The sequence below is a fragment of the Lucilia sericata genome, unplaced genomic scaffold, assembly GCF_015586225.1.
Source record: "Lucilia sericata isolate MDLA Ls3-8-SP2 unplaced genomic scaffold, ASM1558622v1 Contig000390F_arrow, whole genome shotgun sequence".
In the NCBI taxonomy this organism is placed as follows: Eukaryota; Metazoa; Arthropoda; class Insecta; order Diptera; family Calliphoridae; genus Lucilia; species Lucilia sericata.
This window is the reverse complement of record NW_023994408.1, coordinates 340,820-361,887: the sequence shown is the minus strand read 5'-3', so window position 1 is coordinate 361,887 and position 21,068 is coordinate 340,820. Positions and strand designations below refer to the sequence as shown.

The 21,068-nt window shown below is 31.5% G+C and overlaps 5 protein-coding genes across 6 annotated transcripts; 3 read left to right on the top strand and 2 right to left on the bottom strand.

Annotated features, from left to right (window-relative positions):
• The first annotated feature begins 639 nt into the window (after positions 1-639).
• On the top strand, positions 640-1,498 carry LOC119604415 (apoptosis regulatory protein Siva-like). The gene is made up of 3 exons (XM_037956997.1): positions 640-892; positions 958-1,267; positions 1,326-1,498. The coding sequence occupies exons 1-3, from the start codon at positions 769-771 to the stop codon at positions 1,378-1,380; spliced, it is 489 nt and encodes a 162-aa protein (XP_037812925.1). The 5' UTR covers positions 640-768; the 3' UTR covers positions 1,381-1,498.
• Positions 1,499-3,111: 1,613 nt separating this feature from the next.
• Positions 3,112-7,917, bottom strand: LOC119604414. The gene is made up of 7 exons (XM_037956996.1): positions 7,786-7,917; positions 5,165-7,723; positions 4,522-5,069; positions 4,125-4,460; positions 3,920-4,057; positions 3,436-3,861; positions 3,112-3,366 (listed from the first exon to the last, which is right to left on the bottom strand). Exons 1-7 carry the CDS (start codon positions 7,799-7,801, stop codon positions 3,205-3,207), a joined length of 4,185 nt encoding a protein of 1,394 aa, XP_037812924.1. The 5' UTR covers positions 7,802-7,917; the 3' UTR covers positions 3,112-3,204.
• Positions 7,918-8,226: 309 nt separating this feature from the next.
• Positions 8,227-10,247, top strand: LOC119604418 (cyclin-dependent kinase 10). Its single transcript, XM_037957004.1, has 7 exons — positions 8,227-8,326; positions 8,386-8,492; positions 8,785-8,857; positions 8,930-9,104; positions 9,166-9,368; positions 9,436-9,882; positions 10,020-10,247. The coding sequence occupies exons 1-7, from the start codon at positions 8,317-8,319 to the stop codon at positions 10,181-10,183; spliced, it is 1,179 nt and encodes a 392-aa protein (XP_037812932.1). The 5' UTR covers positions 8,227-8,316; the 3' UTR covers positions 10,184-10,247.
• A 667-nt stretch (positions 10,248-10,914) lies between these two features.
• On the top strand, positions 10,915-15,341 carry LOC119604413 (protein vreteno). Its single transcript, XM_037956995.1, is given in 9 exon segments — positions 10,915-11,365; positions 11,437-11,799; positions 11,886-12,131; positions 12,787-13,669; positions 13,759-13,940; positions 14,005-14,086; positions 14,088-14,174; positions 14,650-14,879; positions 14,963-15,341. Coding segments are annotated over 9 exon segments (2,430 nt in total). The 5' UTR covers positions 10,915-11,018; the 3' UTR covers positions 14,973-15,341.
• Positions 15,342-15,453: 112 nt separating this feature from the next.
• Positions 15,454-18,386, bottom strand: LOC119604412 (ATP-binding cassette sub-family B member 10, mitochondrial). 2 transcript variants are annotated; one of them, XM_037956993.1, is made up of 7 exons: positions 17,908-18,386; positions 17,521-17,730; positions 17,255-17,457; positions 16,907-17,188; positions 16,332-16,850; positions 16,045-16,269; positions 15,454-15,978 (listed from the first exon to the last, which is right to left on the bottom strand). In XM_037956993.1, the coding sequence occupies exons 1-7, from the start codon at positions 18,230-18,232 to the stop codon at positions 15,709-15,711; spliced, it is 2,034 nt and encodes a 677-aa protein (XP_037812921.1). In that variant the 5' UTR covers positions 18,233-18,386; the 3' UTR covers positions 15,454-15,708. The 2 variants fall into 2 exon arrangements, with proteins under 2 accessions (XP_037812921.1, XP_037812922.1); XM_037956994.1 differs by lacking the exon at positions 17,521-17,730 and having other exon boundaries at positions 15,467-15,978.
• Positions 18,387-21,068: the final 2,682 nt, after the last annotated feature.

Genomic DNA, 21,068 nt, shown 5'->3' with positions numbered 1-21,068 from the left:
TACCAAATTTAAAATGAAAAAATAAAATTCGATTTCGTCGGACAAACTAAAAAACCAAGAACTACTGCTCTTTCTTGGATTTTTGTTTGACCGACCAAATAATAACCTCATTTTTTATACCCACCGTCAAAAAAGATATTATTGTATTGGGTATATTGATATTGTCAAAAGTATATATTTGTGGGAACTTATTGAATTCTAAGGCGAAATCTCACAGTTATTCTAAGTTAATAAGGTTTGTTTGGTATTTGAATTGAGCAATATCGGTCCACGATTTCACCTATTCCCCATACAAGTGGCCCCTGGAGTCTTAAATATGTCAATTGGACAGCATTTTGATGAAAATATTGTTAAACCATTTTTTCATTTATACTTTTAAATATAAAAATAGAGATTTCATAGAAAAATTAATTTTACTCATTGTTTTAATGAAAATTATTTCAAAATTAAAAGTTGTTTCTAGTTTTTTTATACCAAAAAATATTGTAATATAAAAAATCAAATCAAAATTTATAAAAAATAAATATGTACATAATTCAATTCTACACACTTAATTCTCTAGGTGTACCATATGAAAATGAAAACACAGCTGATATTATTGTTACTTTAAGTACAATTACAAAATTTGACTCCACTTTATTTACAACTGTGTTGTTTACAAACAATTTCATTTTGTGTGAACTTCTCAAAAAATTTTATATCTACACAAGAATTTCACAAAAAATATACATAAAAAAATTCTGATAAGTTTTCATAAATACCTACAAAATGCAAAGAGTTAGCTTAAAAAGAATGCGTTCCGAGGAATCGCCTTACACTTTACAAACTAAAATGCATGTTAATGAAAAAATTGTGGATTCCCATGATGCCAATAAAATGAAAGAAATACATGGTAAGTTAAGAAAATGGAATCAAAAGAATTTATGTATTTTATTGATTTTTAATGAAAATCTTTAGCTAAAACCACCAAGCTATTGTTCCAAGCGGCACGCTCTGTCAGCAATAATAATATACAACCAAATCGTAATAAAAAGACGCCCGTATCAAGTATGGTGGTTTTATTTGGTAATGGTCAAATAGAAGCAGCTAAAGGAGCCGAAGATTTGGAAGAGGAATTCCTATGGGTAAGGCGCAAAGCTAAGTGTTGTGATCGTGAGACTTATGTTCAGAGTGATTGCACCAATTGCCAAAAGCCTTTGTGCGAAGAATGTGGCTTTTCTTGCACGGAGTGTGGACAATTTATTTGCAATTCATGCGTTACTGTATTGTAAGTATTTATGTGAGGGGAATGTCAATTAGAGGTTAAATTTGTATTTACTTTTTAGTGGTTCCTGTGATGCTGATCACCCTATTTGTGAAAAATGTTCTCTATTTGCCTGAGATTAGGCTTCTATGAATAAAGTACAAATTTATTTTTATGTTATTTTCTATTAATTTATGTATTATGAATGAAATTATGTTTAATATGTTTTCAAATTTAAATAAATATTTAAGGATATTAGTTGCTGGTCAATTTTTAGGGACATAATAAAGAGATTTCTGAATTATTCCTATTAAACATTTGTTTTTGTTTTATCCAATTGGAATATTATTCAATTAGAGTGGTCCAATGATGATAAAATTTGTTTCCGTACCTAACAGCATGTTATAAAGAAATATTTTATTTCAATTTTCACTGTTTTTGTTCACCAATTATGTAAATTGGACATGAGTTACTTCGGGAATGATATTATAAATGATTTAATAATATCTGAGGATATTTGCAAGGATCATATTGTGACCAAATGTACAATGCTTTAAACATAAGCAAATTTCCCACGACTATTGGAACTTTGCTCCGGATTGTCATCCCAGCGACAGCTGTATCAACCCCGGCATAGAACTATCGGCCACAGTCGAGCTGTTACAACAACAACACTTTAAACATAGAAGTTGTACTGTTCGAAGTTACTTGGCATTTGCTCTTCTATAGGGGGCTCTCAACTGCCAATTTTTTGCAAATTATTGCAAAACATCTCATGACCAGCCCAGTGGACAAATAACAACCAAATTGTGCTAGAATTTAGTAAATTGTGTCACTTACCTTATGCCTATAACCCCCGGGTTTGTTTATCCAAAATAACTTAGCTTGCTGTCGGCTCTACTTATAACGCCACCAAATCATTAAATATTTATTTAAAAACACTGCACACACTATTTTTACATATTTTTCATAATTATTAAAAGCTTTTTTTACTAAATGACCAACAAATTAATAGATTTAATAAATTTTAAGAAAACAAATTTTGTTGGGAAATATTTCAAACACTTTCATTTAATAGCAGCAGCTAATCTTAAAAAACACTCACACTCCATACGATTTATTGAAAAACATGATTTAATTTTATAAAACAATCATATTTCTTGTTATTTTTAAATTTTTACAAAATTTTTGTGAAATTTATAAAATAGCACAAATCACACACGACCACTTGCTATAAAAACGCGCACTAAACTGACAAATTTTGGTACAAATGTCATGCAAAAATTTGCATGCATGTTTACACTCCCACATATACACACACGTACATGTGTATGGAGAAGGATGTAAACAGAGTGAAGACAAAAACCTTTATTTATAATTTGATTCAAAACGAATATAGCAAAGACATGAATCTTTATTTACAATTTACAAGCAAACAAGTCCACGCACAAATATGTATATTGAGGGAATTACATGAAAACGGTAGTTTTTCTCATAGCCAAGTCACAAACCTTTGTTTATATTTTCAGCGGCTTAAGAATAGAATTATAGAATGTTTTAGTACAAAAAGTAAGGCCGTTGTGTTTAAATGATTATATCTAAGCCATTTCTAAACTAATTTTATTGATTTTTTCGCAGCAATATTGCTGATAATATTTACTACAAATATGTTTAAATAGTTTTCTAATTGACCTAGAAAACTGGATTGAAAAGTAAAAATGTTCGCTTCTTGAACAATAATAAGGTAAAAAAATATTTATAGATTGAAACTTCTTGATCAAAATGTAAAATAAGTATGGTTAAGTTCTCATTGTTTTACTAAGAAGCATTTAACTAAATAATTAATCAAAATAAATTAAAACCCGAAATTTTGTGTAACAAAAAATTTTTTATTTAAATTAATATAAAACACACATAAAATCTCATGTTCACAAACATCCCTAAACTCTTTTCTTTACACTTTACACTTTGCCCTTGAACTTATGATATTTTTGATAATCCTTAACCAGTAATTCATACAATTGACGACCAGCTTCATTGGAACAACGTAAAATAAATCTACCCACACGATGATCACAAATGCCCACCAATTCATAGCAAATATTCTCAATATGGGTTTTGATCTAAAAGAAAAATAAACGAAAATCGTAAAATTTAATGAAACAAACATTAATTAAGACACTAAAACTCACCTTATTGTATAACGTAGTAGGTCTTTTATTCGCAACCATTAAATTAATAATAAAAGTCAAAACGAAAGGAGCCACTCTCTTAACACCCACTTTATGTTGTGCTATTAAATGCATTAAAGCTTCCAGTTTCAAGGCCAACTCAGACAAATCATCTATTTCATTAGAGGGCAATGCAGTATCCTTTTGACGCTCACTCTTATACCAAACTATGGATTGTAATAGATCTTTGAAAATGTGCATATATTGAGGCACACGATCCATTAGTAAAATATGACGATGTTTTATTAAAGACGAACACACTTCAGTCATGGCCAGATGGAGGTTGTGGAAAACTTTGAGATTGGTATCGCTCAAGCGAAATTTTTTAATATTAATATCCATAAGAAAAGATAAAATACTATCCAAGGTATCGGTGGAAATGGGTATCTAAGAGTTATAATAAAATTAGTTTAAAAAATTTTTTGGATATTAAAAGAAAACTTACCATTTTATTATCCAGTACGGCTTGATGACAATTTAATAGGTTAACTATTAAATCGTAATCATTAAAATGCTGTTGCTCATCACGGGCCAAACGTAAGGTTATGTTAAAAGTTATTTGTTTATATTGTTCATTGAAAATCTAGCAAAAGAAAATAAATGTTTAGAGAAAACTGAGAAATCTGTTTAGTTTAAATAAGAAAACTTACCGCTCCTTTTATGGTACTAAAAGGGCATTTAGCTATTAGAGACAAAAGTCTTAAAATATTGGAGAAATTTGTTTCCTGCACATTGTTGGCTATCGTTTTGAGTACAAGCAATAGATCCTCATTGGTTTTATTGCCTATAATCATTTTTACTGCTGACTCTATGGTTTTACTGCCAAGTTTTTGTTGTGCCTCTGATACATTCTTTAAATCCTCATTAATTTGAGACCAGTAATGGGTTAAAACAAATTCAATTTCATCTTGATCTAAATGCAATAATTCACGATGATTTAAGGCTACTTGCATTAAACGTAGAGCATGAGGATTGCGATAATCCATCTGGAATATCAAACAAAATAATGATAATAATATCATTATATGATAAAAAATAACAACCTACCGAGTGTCCTATATAAATTTTGCTTATACGCCTAAAATCTTCATCTACTTCCAGTTTAAATTCTTCTGTTTCCTTATTTTCCTCTGCTACTTTATTTGTTTCCTTGGCTTTGACAGCTTTTCCCAAAACCGTTGTGGCATAGGGAGCAAATCCTGCCAATGTCTTTTGTACAAATTTCTTATCTTTTTTGGAAGTGCCATCACTAGTAGCGGTAAAATGTTGTTGCAGATAATCGGAAAAGATTTTCAAAAATCCTTCCAAATGTTTACGCATATGTTTGGCACTAGCTCCGCTTAGGGAAGCTAAAGTTTCTATAGCCGCCAGTAACAGTTTACGTTGTTCTTCATTTAGACTTGCAGATTTTTGGCATTCACTGAGTATATCAGTTAGTCCTTGTAGGAATTGTTCTGTACCTTTTTCCTCATTTTTTACGGTGGAAAATAGGAACTCATAGAGCTCCCAACAACTTTCGGCGGGCAATAGTTTAAGCAGAAGTGAGGTGGGCAGGTATTTGAAGATTAAAACTTGTTGTCCGAAATGTAAAAGATCTGCGAGGCAGTTGTAAAGAAAATAATTAATAAAGTGTCTTAAAAAAGAACAATATCTTTTATACTAAAAATCGAAAATCCGAAAAGTTACTCACCCTTCAAAATCTCCAATGACTGCAAAGCTAAATCCTCTTCCTGAGCTGCTTTTAAATCACGATACAAACTCAAGTGTAAAGCAAATATAATAGTCTTTCGCTGACGTCTCAACTGGCCCAAAGGCAAACGCGATAATATATCCAAACTTGTTTTAATATCTTCCACCGACAACTTTTTCACTTTATACTCCTGATCCGCACGATTGATAATCAAATCAATTAATTCCTTAATTAATAACTCGCAAGCAGTAACCTCAACACATTCACGAACTCTATCGAAATTACCCGATAAAGACTTCAATAAAGAATGTTTAGAATTCAAAGATTTGCAAATACTCTCATAAACAACCAAAGACACAAATTCCAATAATTCTAAATCATCAAAGGTTAGATGCAATAAATCAGGTTTGTCAATAAAATATTCAGCAATATTGACTTTTTCACTTCTAGGCAATTGCTGTAAATACCACTTGGCTTGGGGTGTCTTCAAAAGAGAATTTAAGATTTCATTATCGGTGGATTTTAAAGGCAAACTTTCTTTATTTGTTGACAGAAGTAAAAGTTCAGCTTGGGATTTTTGCATTTTAAGGCGATGTAACAAATGTTTACAAGAGGATTTGCCAAAATTTAAAACACGTTGTTGTATTAAGATCCATTCTTCGGCTGTAAGAAAACTATGTAATTTTTCTACGGCCGGCACAGGCTGCAGGGAAGCATGTTGACAACCATCGGGACGATAATAGGCGAGAAGTAATTCAAAATTAGAAGCAAAATATGACAATTCCAAAAATGCACTCATAGTACGTGGCTGATGTTCTTTCTCCAATAGAAATTGTCCAAATAATTTCAAAATTTCCCCAGTAAATTCTCTTTGTTGTTGCAGTTCGCTTAAAAATTTATCCGATTGTTCGGCCAGTTTACAGCCAGCAAAATATTGTGTTAATAAAGCCGCTTGGAAATCCAAGAGGAATAGAGAATTTTCTGATATTTCCTCTTTCGTTTTTAAAGACTCTATTAGATCCTTTAAGGCATAGAGTAAAGATTTCCAAATGGTTAAAGATGGTTTTGATACTAAACCTGTAATAATTTTCGAGAAAGACAAACCCACCGGATTACTAGGCCAAAAGTTTTGTAGCTTAGAGAAGGAGGCATTGGCTGAGAGGTTCCTATTATCATTTACTGTTTTTGTTGGAGAGGGTTTAAAGAAATCATGGAATAATATACACAAATATTTAGAAAAATCTTCAGCGTTTTGTTCCGTTGTTGTATTATCCGCTAACTTCTTTTTCTTTTTTTGTGGTGTCTCCAACTCTATTTTAGCTTTACGTTTTTTGTTGCTACTTAAATCGATATCTTTTAAATGCTCTTTTAAGGCCTTTAAGAGATTGGAAACAAACTTTTCCGCTCTACTCAGACGCCTAAACATATCCATAAGCAATACCAAATATTCTTCAAACAATTCCTGCTCTTCTTTATCGCCAGATTTGGGTGATAATATCATCCAGGCTGTAATTTCGAAAACATTTTGTTCCAATATTAAGGGATTCAAACGTAAAGCAGCACACAACAACATCAACACTTCCTTAAAGTGGGATTCTTTTCTAGCTTTAACTGCTGACAAGATTTGTGCTCCCAAATACTTAACAGCTGTCTGGGTTTCGTTAATTTGTATATTTAAACTCACATCGTGGCGTCCTAACATCTCCAAGAGATAAGCAGCCGTCGTTAATGATAATGAAGGATCCATCTTCTCGCAATCTGTGTGTTGCAAGAAATGACAAAATACATGTTGCAGTAAATATTTGAGAAAAGTTTCCACTCCCCTACGTTTCACAATAGCACACTCAAGACACAATAGCCTTACCGGCAAAGCCAACTTGAAGATGCGATATATCAAATTACGCTCCGGTATTTCTGCACACAATATACTTTCAATATCCAAAAGTTCATCAAAGAAGTCTACCTTAAATGAGCGCAATATCAACAAAACTTGTGCAAACGGCTGTAAGGTGAACTCCGTATAGGCTTTTTCATAGGAAGCACTATCACCACAACGTTTGATAGTTTCTTTTAGACCTTTCAGCACCGAGGCAAAGAATTCCGTTTCAAAAGTGCTTAAAAATTGTCCCCCACTTTGCTGCAGAGCCAATAAATACTTTTCGTAACTTTGGAATATTTCACCATAAACACGACACTGCAGTTCATAATCCATCCTAAATAAGTCTTGTAACAACTCAAATTCCACTAAGAGTTGCAGCAAATTACACCATTTTCTAGTTTCTTCACTAACATTTCCTTGGGCCTGTTTTAAAAACCATTGCACGAAATCCTTTTTAACTTGTTGACCTACCAAACCTGGTTGGGCACGTAACTTGAGTAGTTCTTTGAAATCCTCCTCAAGGATTTGTTCATTTGTTAAATGATCTTGCTCTGACAGCCACTTTAGTATCAGTTCATATTTAGTCGTTAAGGTAAATTCCACTGATTGCCAAGATTTTATGGCAAATTTAAGATTTTCTCCGAATGTTTTTTCTTTGCGTCTCAGCCATTTTGAAAATTCTAAAAGAAATTTAAACTTTATTGGATTGTTTTTGTGGGGGATTTATTGTGTCTAAACTTACCTTCCTCCTGAGACATATTTTAGGCAATTTATTTAAATTTGTATATATATTTTTTAAGAAATTAAGAAAACTTATTTTTTCACTTGTTCCCTTGCATAAAATTGTAAACAAACTGCACGTGGAGTAGTGAGAGTTGCCAAATGTTATTATTTTTAGTAGTAGTAAGTAAAGATGCCAGAGTGATATTTCAAAGATTTATAAAATTCAGACATTTTTGAAATATCTTACAAATATGATTTTAAAACATTTGCTTATATTGTTTTATTCTGACTACAAACATGAAATTTATAAATATACAAAAAAATATTTCTCTGCTCTACTTGGGCATAGGAGTTACAGGTCTCCAAAGTTTAAATTTATATATAACTGTACATATCTGGAATATTAAGATATAAGATGTGGGCATCAAGCAAAAAATCAATCTGGCATTACCCAACAGCTGTTATTTAGTACAATTTTTTAGTACTTTTTTAACAACGCCGGATAAATGTAAACAACTTTTGAAGAAAATTGTTTATTTTTGTTAAAATAATGAGCAAAGGTAATTTTTTCTTAAAATTTTAACTTTTAACGAATTAAAAATAATTATTTTTTTTTCAGAAATGAGTGAAAATAAGCCAGCAGATCCACAAGCACCAGTAACGCGTAAGGGTTTTCTTATATCCATAAAAACGGGAGACCCAACTGAGATAAAGGAAAGAGATGTGGTATGTTATAACAAAAATATTAACAAAATTAGTAGTAATCGGTTCAAGTATTACTGGGATTTATAAGTTTTAAGCAATACTAGTTATTTCCATTACATGAATGTTTTAGTGTAAAACTGGGAAATATAATAAATGGTCAGTTCCAATACTAGTCAAATGTATAGGTTTAAGTCAAAAATTTTTGGAATTAATTAAAAAAAAAAAAAATATATAAAAACTAGTCAACCATAAAAGCTGTAAATCTGTCAAATATTGAAACAAAACACTAATCCTAAATTTAAATTTATTTAAGCATGGACGCTGTCGAGCTGTTACCGAATTTGAAAAACTCAATCGCATTGGTGAAGGCACTTATGGTATAGTTTGTGAGTGATTTTTCATAACAAGTCGCTGTAAAACTTGCATTTTATAATAAATTTCCTTTTTGTTTATTTAAGATCGTGCCCGTGACACACGTACCAATGAAATAGTGGCTTTAAAAAAAGTACGCATGGATCAGGAGAAAGATGGTTTGCCGGTAAGTGGCCTAAGAGAAATAACCATCTTGAAGACGTGTAAACATGAAAATATTGTAAATTTATTAGATGTGGTGGTGGGCAAGAGTTTGGAAAGGTGGGATTTAGATAACAGACTTTATATAATGCCCATTGTTTAATAAATTCTGCCCTTTTAGCATTTTCTTAGTTATGGAATACTGTGAGCAGGATTTAGCTTCACTTTTGGATAATATGTCTCAACCTTTCTCAGAATCAGAAGTAAAATGTATTATTCTACAAGTATTGCAGGGTCTTAAATATATGCATTCTCGCTATATTATACATCGGGACCTAAAGGTATCAAATTTATTAATGACCGATAAGGGATGTGTTAAAATAGGTAAGTTATTCTTAACATATACATATTTTGGACTTCCACTGCATTCAACACCTTGACTATTTTCCAGCCGATTTTGGATTGGCCCGTTTATTTGGCTTACCCTCCGGCCCCATGACTCCCCAGGTTGTTACCTTATGGTATCGTTCCCCAGAACTTTTACTCGGCTCTCCCACACAAACCACCGCTGTAGATATGTGGGCCGTGGGTTGCATATTAGGTGAGCTACTCTCCCACAAACCTTTACTTCCCGGTAACACCGAAATAGCCCAACTAGAACTGATAATCGATTTGTTGGGCACTCCTTCTGAAGCCATTTGGCCAGACTTGGCAAAAATGCCCGCTTTACAAAATTTCACACTGAAACAACATCCATATAATAATTTAAAGCAAAAATTCCAATATCTTTCGGCGGCAGGCTTAAGATTACTTAATTTCCTCTTCATGTATGATCCGAAGAAAAGGGCAACGGCAGAGGAATGCCTGCACAGCAGTTATTTTAAGGAGCCACCATTGCGTAAGTCTTAAATATTAGATAAAAATATACATTAAATTAGATTTTCAAAATTTTAATTTTCTTATTCTGGTTTGAATATTATTTTAAATGGCTTTCCGCTTAAAAATATGTGTTAATTTTAACATTTTTCTTTTTAGCATGTGATCCCAAATTGATGCCTACATTTCCACAACATCGTAATATGCAAGGCAACCATAATAAAGTGGCCGTTGGTAGTCATCTTCATAATCAATCTGTACCCGAATTACCCGCTATATCTGATTTATTAGGAAGTCTTCTGAAGAAAAGAAGAGCTGATTAAAACAACTTAATTAAATATAATGCATTTTTTAATAAAGTATATCTATATCTATACCATATCAACACTAGTTTGCTAGTTTTTCAGATCCTTTGAAATGAAATTTATTAAAAAAAGGGAAGACTATTTTGTGATTAATGATCATAAACAAAGAACAGAACTAAATCTGAAATAGTTCAGAACTAGAACTGAACTAAACTAAATCTGAACTAGAACTGTACTAGAACTGAACTAGAACCGAACTGGAACTGAACTATAACCGAACTAGAATTAAACTAGAACTAATCTAGAACTGAACTAAAATCGTACTAGAATTACATCAGTACTGAACAAGTGCTCAACTAGAATTGTAATAGAACTATAAATCACAACTGAACAAGCACTTACTAGAATTGTACTAGATCTCAACTGTACAGAACTGTACTAGATCTAAACTAGAACTGAGATAGAAATAGAACTGAACTAGAATTGAACTTGTGATAAACTAGAACTGAACTAAAACTGCACAAGAATTGATCTAGAATTGAACTACATCTAAATTAAATTTTGATCAGTTCTTAAATAAGGGTTTTTTTCATTTGTATAGACTGGAGAATTATATTTTAATTGAAAAAAAAATCGATAATTTTAATATTACAAGTCGAATAATCAACATTTCATAAATTGCAAAAAGTCGACTTTTTGTTTTAACCTTCTCTAAGTTCGATAACAAAATTTTTTATTTATCATCTCTATTAAGTGTTTTGTTCTTCTTCGTTGTTTGTATTTTTATTTTTGAAAAAACATTTTTGTTTCTTTTTCTTATTTAAATAAAAAAATTGCAACTGTTTCAAACAAAATGAGTGCTAAAGAACTCGATGATAAATTTAAACAATGGAATCCCATGGAAAATGACTACAAAAACACCAAATTCAATCATTATGTTACTGGTCCAGGAGCAGAACTCGATGCCGAACTACAGCCCGGGCAACAAGCTTTGCAAAATTGCAACAAAGCAAATAAAGATGATAATAATGCCGGCAAAAAGCAGGAGCAACAAGCTGTACCAACGTTGATATTTCGGCACTTGCCCAAAGATATGACCAAGAAGGCAATGCATAACATTTGTTCGCGGCATGGTCGTGTTAAATCTGTTCGGGACAGTACTAAAAATGATTATTATTTTGTGGATTTGGCTACAGTAGCGTGAGTTTGTTTATAGTTGATTTCATTTTTTGCTGACTTGCTAAAATTATTGTGAAATTCTTGTGTTTTAGTGATATGGAAGCAGTTTTTCGTGCTTTGGAACACAATAACTATGGTTTTGAAGTATTAGTGGGGAAAAATAAAAAACCATCAGATGGGGAAAGAAATAAAGTGAATCAAAATTATAGCCCAGTACCACCACAGAACACGGGCATTGATTATCAAAATCGTAGTTATCGTACATCGAAAAAGCAACATCCTCGTCCGAATGTTAAGGAAGACTCGCTTATTAATAGGAACAGCGCCAGTGCAGTTGATACGGGACTTCCTTTGCAACTTTTGACAGATGATGCCCACAGTTTGGAGCGTCAGGGTCTTTATAAAATGCCAAATAATCAGAAATTTAATTATCGCAATGGTCGTTCTTATGTAAAGTAAGTAAAAAAAGGAGGTTTAAGGATATTTATTATGAGGTTGACAGGATATCTATTTTTAATATTGTTTTTATTTTTATAAAAAGCATGCCGGAGAATACAAAAAAATTTATTGAGAAAAAACATAACGAATCTTCGGGTACTTACAATGGCACCTCCAACAAATATGAACATAAACCAGGAAATTGTGTAATGGCTAAGGACTTCGATAGATGTTCTGTATGTTTTTACGCTTGTGACACTGTCTGCAGCCGCTGTTCCCAGCACTATTGTAGTGCTGAGTGTCAAATAAGTGATTGGCCTCAACATCGTTATAAATGTGGAAAACCAAAGTAAGTTATACAGAAGAAAATTAGCTTTTTAGCAACAAAACATTTTATTGCTGAAAAGCTTTTCACTTACAAATTACTATAAAAGTAATTTTTTACAAAAGACATTTTTATTAAAAGAACATTTTAAAATAAGAAAGCTTTTTTCATTAAAAAGCTTTTTGTTCCTCTAAAAAAGCTTTTTAATGTCTTTTGTAAAAAAAGTACTATAAAAATATTTTTATTAAAAGAACATTTTTAACAAAAAAGCTTTCTTCATTTAAACTATTTTTTTCACTAAAATAAGTTTTTTTTATTAAAATATACTTTTTTTTTTACTAAAAGCATTTTGTTTCTCTAAAAAGCTTTTTAAGAGCTTTTTTTCACAAGAATTTGTTTTAAATGGTCACAAAAATTTTTTTCTTTTCAAAAATGATTTTTCACAAAAAAGCTTTAATAAAAGCTTTTTTCACAAACATTTTTGTTAAAGCTTTTTTATAAAAAAGCTTATTAAAAAATCTATTTGCATTTAATAAACTTTTTAAAAAAGGGCTTTTTATTACATACATATAAAGCTTTTTCTCTATATAAAGTTTTTTTCACTTAAAAGAATTCAAACCAAAATTATTTTATTTCCATTTTTTACAAAAAAAAAAAAAAATAATAAATTCCATTATAGACATTTACAAAAAACTCCACCACCAAAAAAACCAAACGAATTGAACAAAAACTCCTCAAATAATTCAAAGAATACGAATAATGAAAATCTTACAACTACCAAAGAAAAATTAACGAAAAACAACGAAAGTAATTCTAAACAACAATTACCAAGTTCTTCGAAAGGTTTGGTCAATAAACCTACAAGTTTGAATGGAAACGATTTGCAACTCCCAAGTAGCTCTAAAATCGCGACAAACCCAGAAAAGCAACCTACAAATGATTCGGGAAATTCTACAAAAAGTGCTGCTCAGCAAAATATGCCGCGTAGTGGTAATATTGTTACCATAACAGCAATTTCAAAAACCAACGTAGTTTTCATACGTTCCAAAACTTATGATGACAATTTGAGTTATTTCAATACAATCGATTCTCTACAAGCTATAGGTAAATTGCTGCAGCCTTTGAAATCTCCACCTAATTGTGGTCGAATGGTTATTGCCAAATTTGAAAATCAATTCAATCGTGCATTGGTTCTACAGGCCACAAATGACGAAAGAATTTTAATTATTTTTGTGGACTATGGTAATTTGGAACAAATGAAATTGGAAGATTTATATGAAGCACCCGATGAGTTTGTTTCAAAGCCACGTCATGCTATACCAGTTTTGTTAAAAGATGTTCCTGATCTGCACATGACACAAGAAATACGCAAATTTATGTATACGTACTTGCATAATATAAATGTGGAAATACGCTATAAACCAGAAGATTTTCTTGAAACCAATCAAATTTATGCTGTGGAACTAATTGATGAGAATACTCAACAGAATTTAAATAAAATGATTGTTAAATTATCGAAACCTATGGAACCACAAAATTCCAATGAAATATGTAATCGTGGGGTGAGTACAGCATTATTACTAATTCAGAACTTTAACCTAAATGATCAATGTAAAACACTGAAACTTTCCTTTTTTAATTCATTCTTTAGTATTTGGAGCAAAAAGTTTTACCCACTGGTGATGATGTGGAATTTTTTGTTATGGACAATTCCTTAATGAGTTCTGGCTGCATATCTTGCACCATCAAACCCTATGTCATTGAAATACAAAAATTCCAAAAAGAATTACAAACCTATGCAGAATCTATACCCGAAGAAGCTTATACACCAAGGTAGACATAGAAAGCTTAATGTTAAGCAAAAATATTCTTTTAATTTCAACTTTTGCCTTTATAGAGTCGATGAACTTTGTATTGCTCGTTATAGTTTAGATGGTTTATGTAATCGGTGGCATTTGTTTAGAGCCGTAGGTGATGGTCCATCCTCTATACATTTTAGTTGATGATGGTAATATGACCATTGTACCAATTGAAAATATACGCCGTTATCCGAGGCATCATATCTATATATACTGCGGATGGAAATAAAGGTGAGCATGTGAAAGCAGAGTTGGGGTGCGAATTCGCGATCAAAGGTATCTATATCAGGATATCATCTATCTATCTAGCTATGTATCGATCGAAGCTATATCTATAGGAGCGATCGAGGAGGATCGAGCGAGCGAGGATCGAGCACTAGAATCATCTATCTATCGATCTACTATCTAGACTATCGATCATAGCGGCAGGGCGCATCTATCTATCTATCTATCATCTAGCTATCATCTATTATCTCATCGATCTATCTATCATCTATCGACTATCTATCTACTATCTATCTATCTATCTATCTATCATCTATCTATATCTATCTATCATCTAGCTATCTATCTATCTACATCTTTACTATCTATATCTATCTATCTATCTTCTATCTAATCTATCTATCTATCTATCTATCTATCTATCTATCTATCTATCTATCTATCTATCTATCTATCTATCTATCTATCTTACAATTTGCAAACTTAATATCTTGTTATGCTTAGGTTTACCAGAAGAATGTGATGATAAACTGATTGCCAAACTTGAACAAATAATTCCTAATAATGAAATTATTAAATGTGACAATGTTACCACAATCGAGGGAGAGAATTTCTATATCATTTCTTTGCCCAATGTTATCAGGGAGTTAAATGTTTGTGGTCTTCTTGAAAGTGATGAGCGTGTAATGTAAGATTTACTATTTTTTATTATATTTTGCATAAAACGTTTTAAAAACTTTGCAAATTTTTTATACATTTTGTTATTATAAGAAAACTATAAATGAATTCACAACCTTGCCGTAAAGGAGGATATGTTATATGTGATTAGGAACAGAACTTTGTTATGAACATTCTGTTAAAAAAATGAATTAACCCACGTAAAAAATGTCGTATCATACATTTAGATGTCATTCCATACAACATCGATTGTGAATTGAACATATACAAAAACATAAATATTTTTATAACTTCACGAAATCTGGCTATTCCATATTATTGTTTAGATTAAGAAAATTATTCTAAAATAACAATTCCACGTAATTAAAAAAAGATTTTTAAAATTTTTAAGAAACTAAATTTGTTAACAGATTATTAACTTTATATACATATATTTTAAATGTTTAGAACATTGACCTTGTTATAAATGATTATTTTTCTTAAAAACTTCATAAACCTCTCTTTTATTCAAATATTAAAAAAAAAAAAATAAGTAAATTTCATAAAATTTTCTAAAAATCTCATCTAACATTTGTTATTATTATTTTTATATACATTTTTAAATAAGAAATTACATTTATGATAACAAAATTTATGCCTTTTATCGTTTTATTAATAACCGCAAAATCAACTATTCTTTTGCTGCTTGTAAAGTTACATAAGTATAACAATAAACCTTTAAAACTTGTACAACTTTAACAAAAATAAATTTGTTAACTAAAAATTAAATAATATAATAAAAATTGGCTAAAACAAAAGTTGTCTACTAAAACCAAATTAGTTTCTTAGTTCAGAAGTCATCATGAGTTCATAAGAAACGCCTGTTTCTTAACCAACTCTTTAAATGTGCTAGTATCGCGTGCTATTAACTCCTCATAACGTCCCTGTTCGACAATTTGTCCATTATCTAGCACCGCTATAGAATCAGCATTACGTATAGTGGATAAACGATGAGCTATGGTTAAACAAGTTCTGCCTTTAGCTAATTGTTCGAGTGCATTTTGTACTAGTTCTTCGGAAACGGAATCTAAAGCACTGGTCGCCTCGTCCAGTATGAGAATGGTGGGATTCTGTAGGGAGTAGCAGAAAAAATAAGTATTTTGAAGAAAGCTTTTAGTAATAATTAGAAAACTTACTTTTATTAAAGCTCTAGCAATGGCTACTCTCTGTTTTTGTCCTCCACTTAACATCATGCCTCGTTGGCCCACCATGGTATTAAGGCCCTGGGGTAGTTGAGATGTAAATTCATCAACATGAGCTTTACGAACAATTTCCTCAAATTCAGATTCACTTATCGATTGATCCTTATTCAAGCCATACATAATATTGTCTCTTATGGTGCCAGAAAATAAAACAGGTTCCTGAAAGAAACGAAATTCTCTTTTAAAAAACTATAGTCCTTCAAACAGCTTCTCACACTCACCTGACTCACTGCACCTATATGATTTCTTAACCATACAGGACTCAAGTCTTTCAAATCCACTTGATCCAGCAAAACTCTACCCTGCAAAGGATCATATAGTCGCAACAGCAAGGTGGCTATGGTGGTTTTACCCGAACCGCTACGTCCCACTATAGCTGTGGTTTGTCCTGGTTTTAAAGTTAAATTAAAATTATCTAAAACTACACTATCCGCTCGAGCCGGGAAACTAAAGTTAACATTATCGAATACAACTTCACCGCGTGGTTTCGTCTCTGGTATTATGCCAAAATTTAAGGGAATCGAATTTTTACGATCAAATATTTCCCAAATACGTTGGGCCGATCCCACACCTTTATTTAATTCGGTATAAAAATTGGAAAGACCATTAATAGAAATGGCCGAATAACCAGCATATAATATGAATGATGTCAAGGCGCCAATAGTTAAGGCATCTTGTACGACCAAAGAACCGCCATAGTATAAAACAGAAACTATGATTATATTGCCAGACATGCCAGTCTGCAAATAACAAAATTTAGATTATAAAGACATTTGATTTGTTTAATAAAACTTACCAAACCAAAGAATAATGATTTCGCCATAACTTCTTTGTAGCCTAGATTTAAAGCTTCTGTTAAAAGGTTATCATAAGCTTTACATTCCTGTTCTTCTTTGGTGAAAGTCTTAACAGTTTTAACATTGCCCAAACGTTCTTCGGCTGATTTGGAGATATCGGCCAATTTGTCTAACAATTGGCGGGTTATGGTGCGCACATAACGACCATATATAACAGCTATCCCTGCCACACAAGGCACCACACAGGTACTTATCAGAGCTAATTGCGGCGAAGTGTAAATCTGAAAAGTTTGACATATTTAGAAGAAAGTTAAATTTTACATATTTTTATGTATGTATATTCTTACCATCATAGTGGTGCCGGCCAAAACCATAACAGTAGAACGTAAACCATCTGATAGATTTTGACTCAAGGAGTTGCCCACCAAATAAGTATCAGTAGCCAAACGATTTACCAATTCACCGGTGCCTTTTCTATCAAACCAACCCACTTCCTGATGCAGCATACGTCTGTACAGTTTAGAGCGTAAGTTGCGCACAATACGCAAGGCTAGAAGGAAAAGTTAGACAAAATGTTTAACTTATTTTCAAGAAATATTTAAGTAGAACTTACAGGCACTATTAAATAGATAAACCCGACCAAAATTGGCTAAACCTCCCACCACAAATATACCCAATAGTATAGCGGAAAAATGTTTTAATCTATCTAAAGCTTGTTCACCATTAGCACCTTCTTTATCGAAAATAATGTCCAAAATTTTACCCAAAGCAAAGGGTACAGTCATGGTTATGGCCGAGGAGATAATCAAACAGCCAATGGCAGCTGAAACAAACATACATATATAAATAACAATTAACTTTGCTACTGTACTTGTCAGATATGCAGGTTTTACTGTCCGTTCCCAGACTCAATATTTCAATAGATTTTGTTGTTTTCCTTACGAAAACCTGTGCAAATCTAAGTACTTGAAGAGATCAACTTATTTAAACAAATCTTTACCTGCTAAAACCATTTTTTCCGATTTTGCCAAACTGATCAAACGCACGATATCACCTTTCTTTAGTTTAACTTTGGGAGCTTTCGCTTTCCTTAGCTCGGGAGCGGTATTTTTTAATCTTAACAACCAGACATTTTGCCTCATTAGAGGTGAAGTTAACAATTGCCCTCGGGTGGCATTAAAATTTGTGTTTATTTTCCCTGATACATAATTGTGCCTTATCGTAAATGATCTCCAATGCTGCTGATGATGGCCAGAAACATTTGTTGTGTATTTGATGGTGGGTCTGGACAAACGTGTACATTTTCCCAAACACTGCAGCAACATTTTGATTTATTTAATTAAACTTAAAGGGTTTTAATTTAAACTTTAAACGGATTCATTCAAAAGTTTGGAATATTTTAGTTAAAAACACTTATTTTATGATTTCCTAATACTACAAGCTCAAAAAAAAATTGAAATTATGAAAGTATCATTACGAAAGTGTAGAAAAAACAACATAAAGAGAAAAAAATTAATGTTATGTCAAAAACAGCTGTTACAGAAAGTTGGCAGCACTTTTAAGTTTTATCTACAACGGGTGTACGGTTGAAAAGGTTTTAAGAAAACCGTTATACAATAAACTTTTAAATACAAAAATGCGTAATTTCTTATAAAATATGTATTTAAAAAAATTCGATTAATTTCTTACAAGCCAATAAACCACAAATCAATACAAATGTCACTTTAATTATAACCAACATTCTGGCAACCCTTTTTCTCCTACATTAAACTTAATTTTTACTTTCCCTTTTATTAGTTATTCCTTCAAATGAAAGTAACAAGTATATTGAAATGCATCGGTAATAAAATATTAAAAATAAGTAAATAAATTGTTATTTTAAACAAATAAATGTGTAAAAAGTATTAATAAAGTGTTGTGCTACAATAATATTAAAGAAAATAGCAACAAAAATAAAAAATTAAGAAGTAAATTGCAGTTTAATAAAATGCAATTCTCTCTCACTCGTAATTACGCAACAGTTTAATAATCTCTCTTGGTTTTTTCTCTCATCTTTGTGCAATTTGTTGTTTTGTTTTGATTCTGTCATTGCGGTCATTGCCTTTTAAAGTTTGCTAAATGCAACACGTGTTTGTCGGAAAAAATTGTGATTTGTAATAAAAATTAGTTTTTAATAAAAATATACATATTAGTTTAAGATAATGTGAAATAATATAAAGTTTAAAAACTGTGTAATATTCTGCTAATAAGTAAATCCTATTCGCGACGGTAGTTTAGTTAATATGTGTGTGTAGTAATTCGCTAATATGTAATTGCAAGAAGAACTTAATAAAAATCCTGTCAAATAGTTCCAGCTACATTTATATGGACTCTTCTAGACTAAGCAAGGTAAGTTATATTTCCCTTTTTACTACATCGAAATAGAATCTAATATTTCTTTGCGTTTTCCGAACAAGTTTTCTAGGGCAACTAACGTAAAACTAGTCACGTGACTGTTTCTATGGAGGTATGTAGGTGTTCTATGTTTTTCGCTAGTTTACCTATTATTGCTATCATAGCCCAGCAGTTCGGCGGTACAGACCCGAACTACCTTTTTAACCTACAACTGAGAGTTACCCTTAGCTACCGACTACCCTTATGACTAGCTAGTTTAAGATGTGCTTGTCCTAGAAGAAAGTCAATCGTCACTCCACAAATTACATAGAGACAGTCGGAAAGCTTGTCGAAAGAAGTCCATGCATGGCAATTAACATTTTAGCTTTAAGTTTGAAAGGGCACTTACCTGTCTCCAGTCTCTCTTTCAAAAGTGACAATAAAGTGACGGCTGTCTTCACTTACTAATCCAGCAGTTCGTCATTTACACCATCTTCTAACCAACTGATGGGCTCTAATTTGTCTTTCGTCCGAAATGTACTCTTTGTAAACAAGGACTGTTGTCACTTTAGCGTTCCTTTTGTAAACGAGAGCGGATGCAGCCATCACTTTGCTGTACTCTAGAAATCAAGAAAGTAAACATAAAAAAACTTAAGCGAAAAGGTTCATTGACGATTGACAAGCATATGTTAAAACAGCTTACCCATTTTGTCGGTTGTTTAGGAGTAACTGTTCCTCTTAACTGCTGAGTAATTGAGGTGGTACTTAAATGTACATAATCTCAATCTAACTTTGTTTTAACATGCGATGTTGTAGCAGACAGTAAATTTAGATCATTAAAGAAATCTGTTAGAATCTGTCTGTCTATTGAATGTTGCAATACTGGCCTCTAAATTGAAATCAATTTAATTTGAAGTTTTAATATTTTCTAAGAACATTTGTCACAAATGTATAAACGGTAACTATTGCCCGGTAACCGTTAAAAGATTGAAACTTGTTTCGGAAGCAAGAGAACAATTTACTTTAGATTTATATTCATATCATAATATACATATTTAAGCAAATAATCGCATATATTAAGATACTGATTATTCAATCAATAAATAATCTTCAATTTAATGTTCGTAATTACCCAGAGCAATGTATGCAAATAGTTCTTCCTCTTGTTTCTGCCACTCAACATAAAATGATTAATAACAATGAAAACAACATTTTTGCATTGTTACGAAAATGAAGGACAAAAGAATGCAAAAAGGAGAGTTTTACTCATAAACAGCTGTTTACAAATAAACTTGGTTGCACACAAATAAACTTGGTAGCACCTTTTAATTTAGTAAACTATAAACGGAAGTAAACAGCTTTCAGCTGTTTAGGAAGCAATTAAGAATTGGCAGCACTTATTTTAATTTTATAGACCATAAGCGGAAATATCTAGTTAACAGGTAGGTGTCAGCTGTTTAGGAAGTGATTAAATAGTTTTGGCATTACTTATTTTTATTTAGTGATCAAAAAGCGGAAATTCCCTTAAATATTCATTAAAAAGAGGAATTTCTAAAGGACAGAAATTATTTTTAGAGATTTATGAAACAAAATGGCTATTTTTCATGAAAAATAAGAATTTTAAAATAAAATCAGCAGAAATTGCTTGTTAAAGAAAATTTTCTTTTCATAGGAAATTCTTTAATAATTTTTTTTAAGGAAATTCTTTATAAAATTTCTTTTTGAGGGAAATTTTTGATAAATTTTCTTTTTGAGGGACATTTTTCTTTTTATAGGAAATTTTTGATA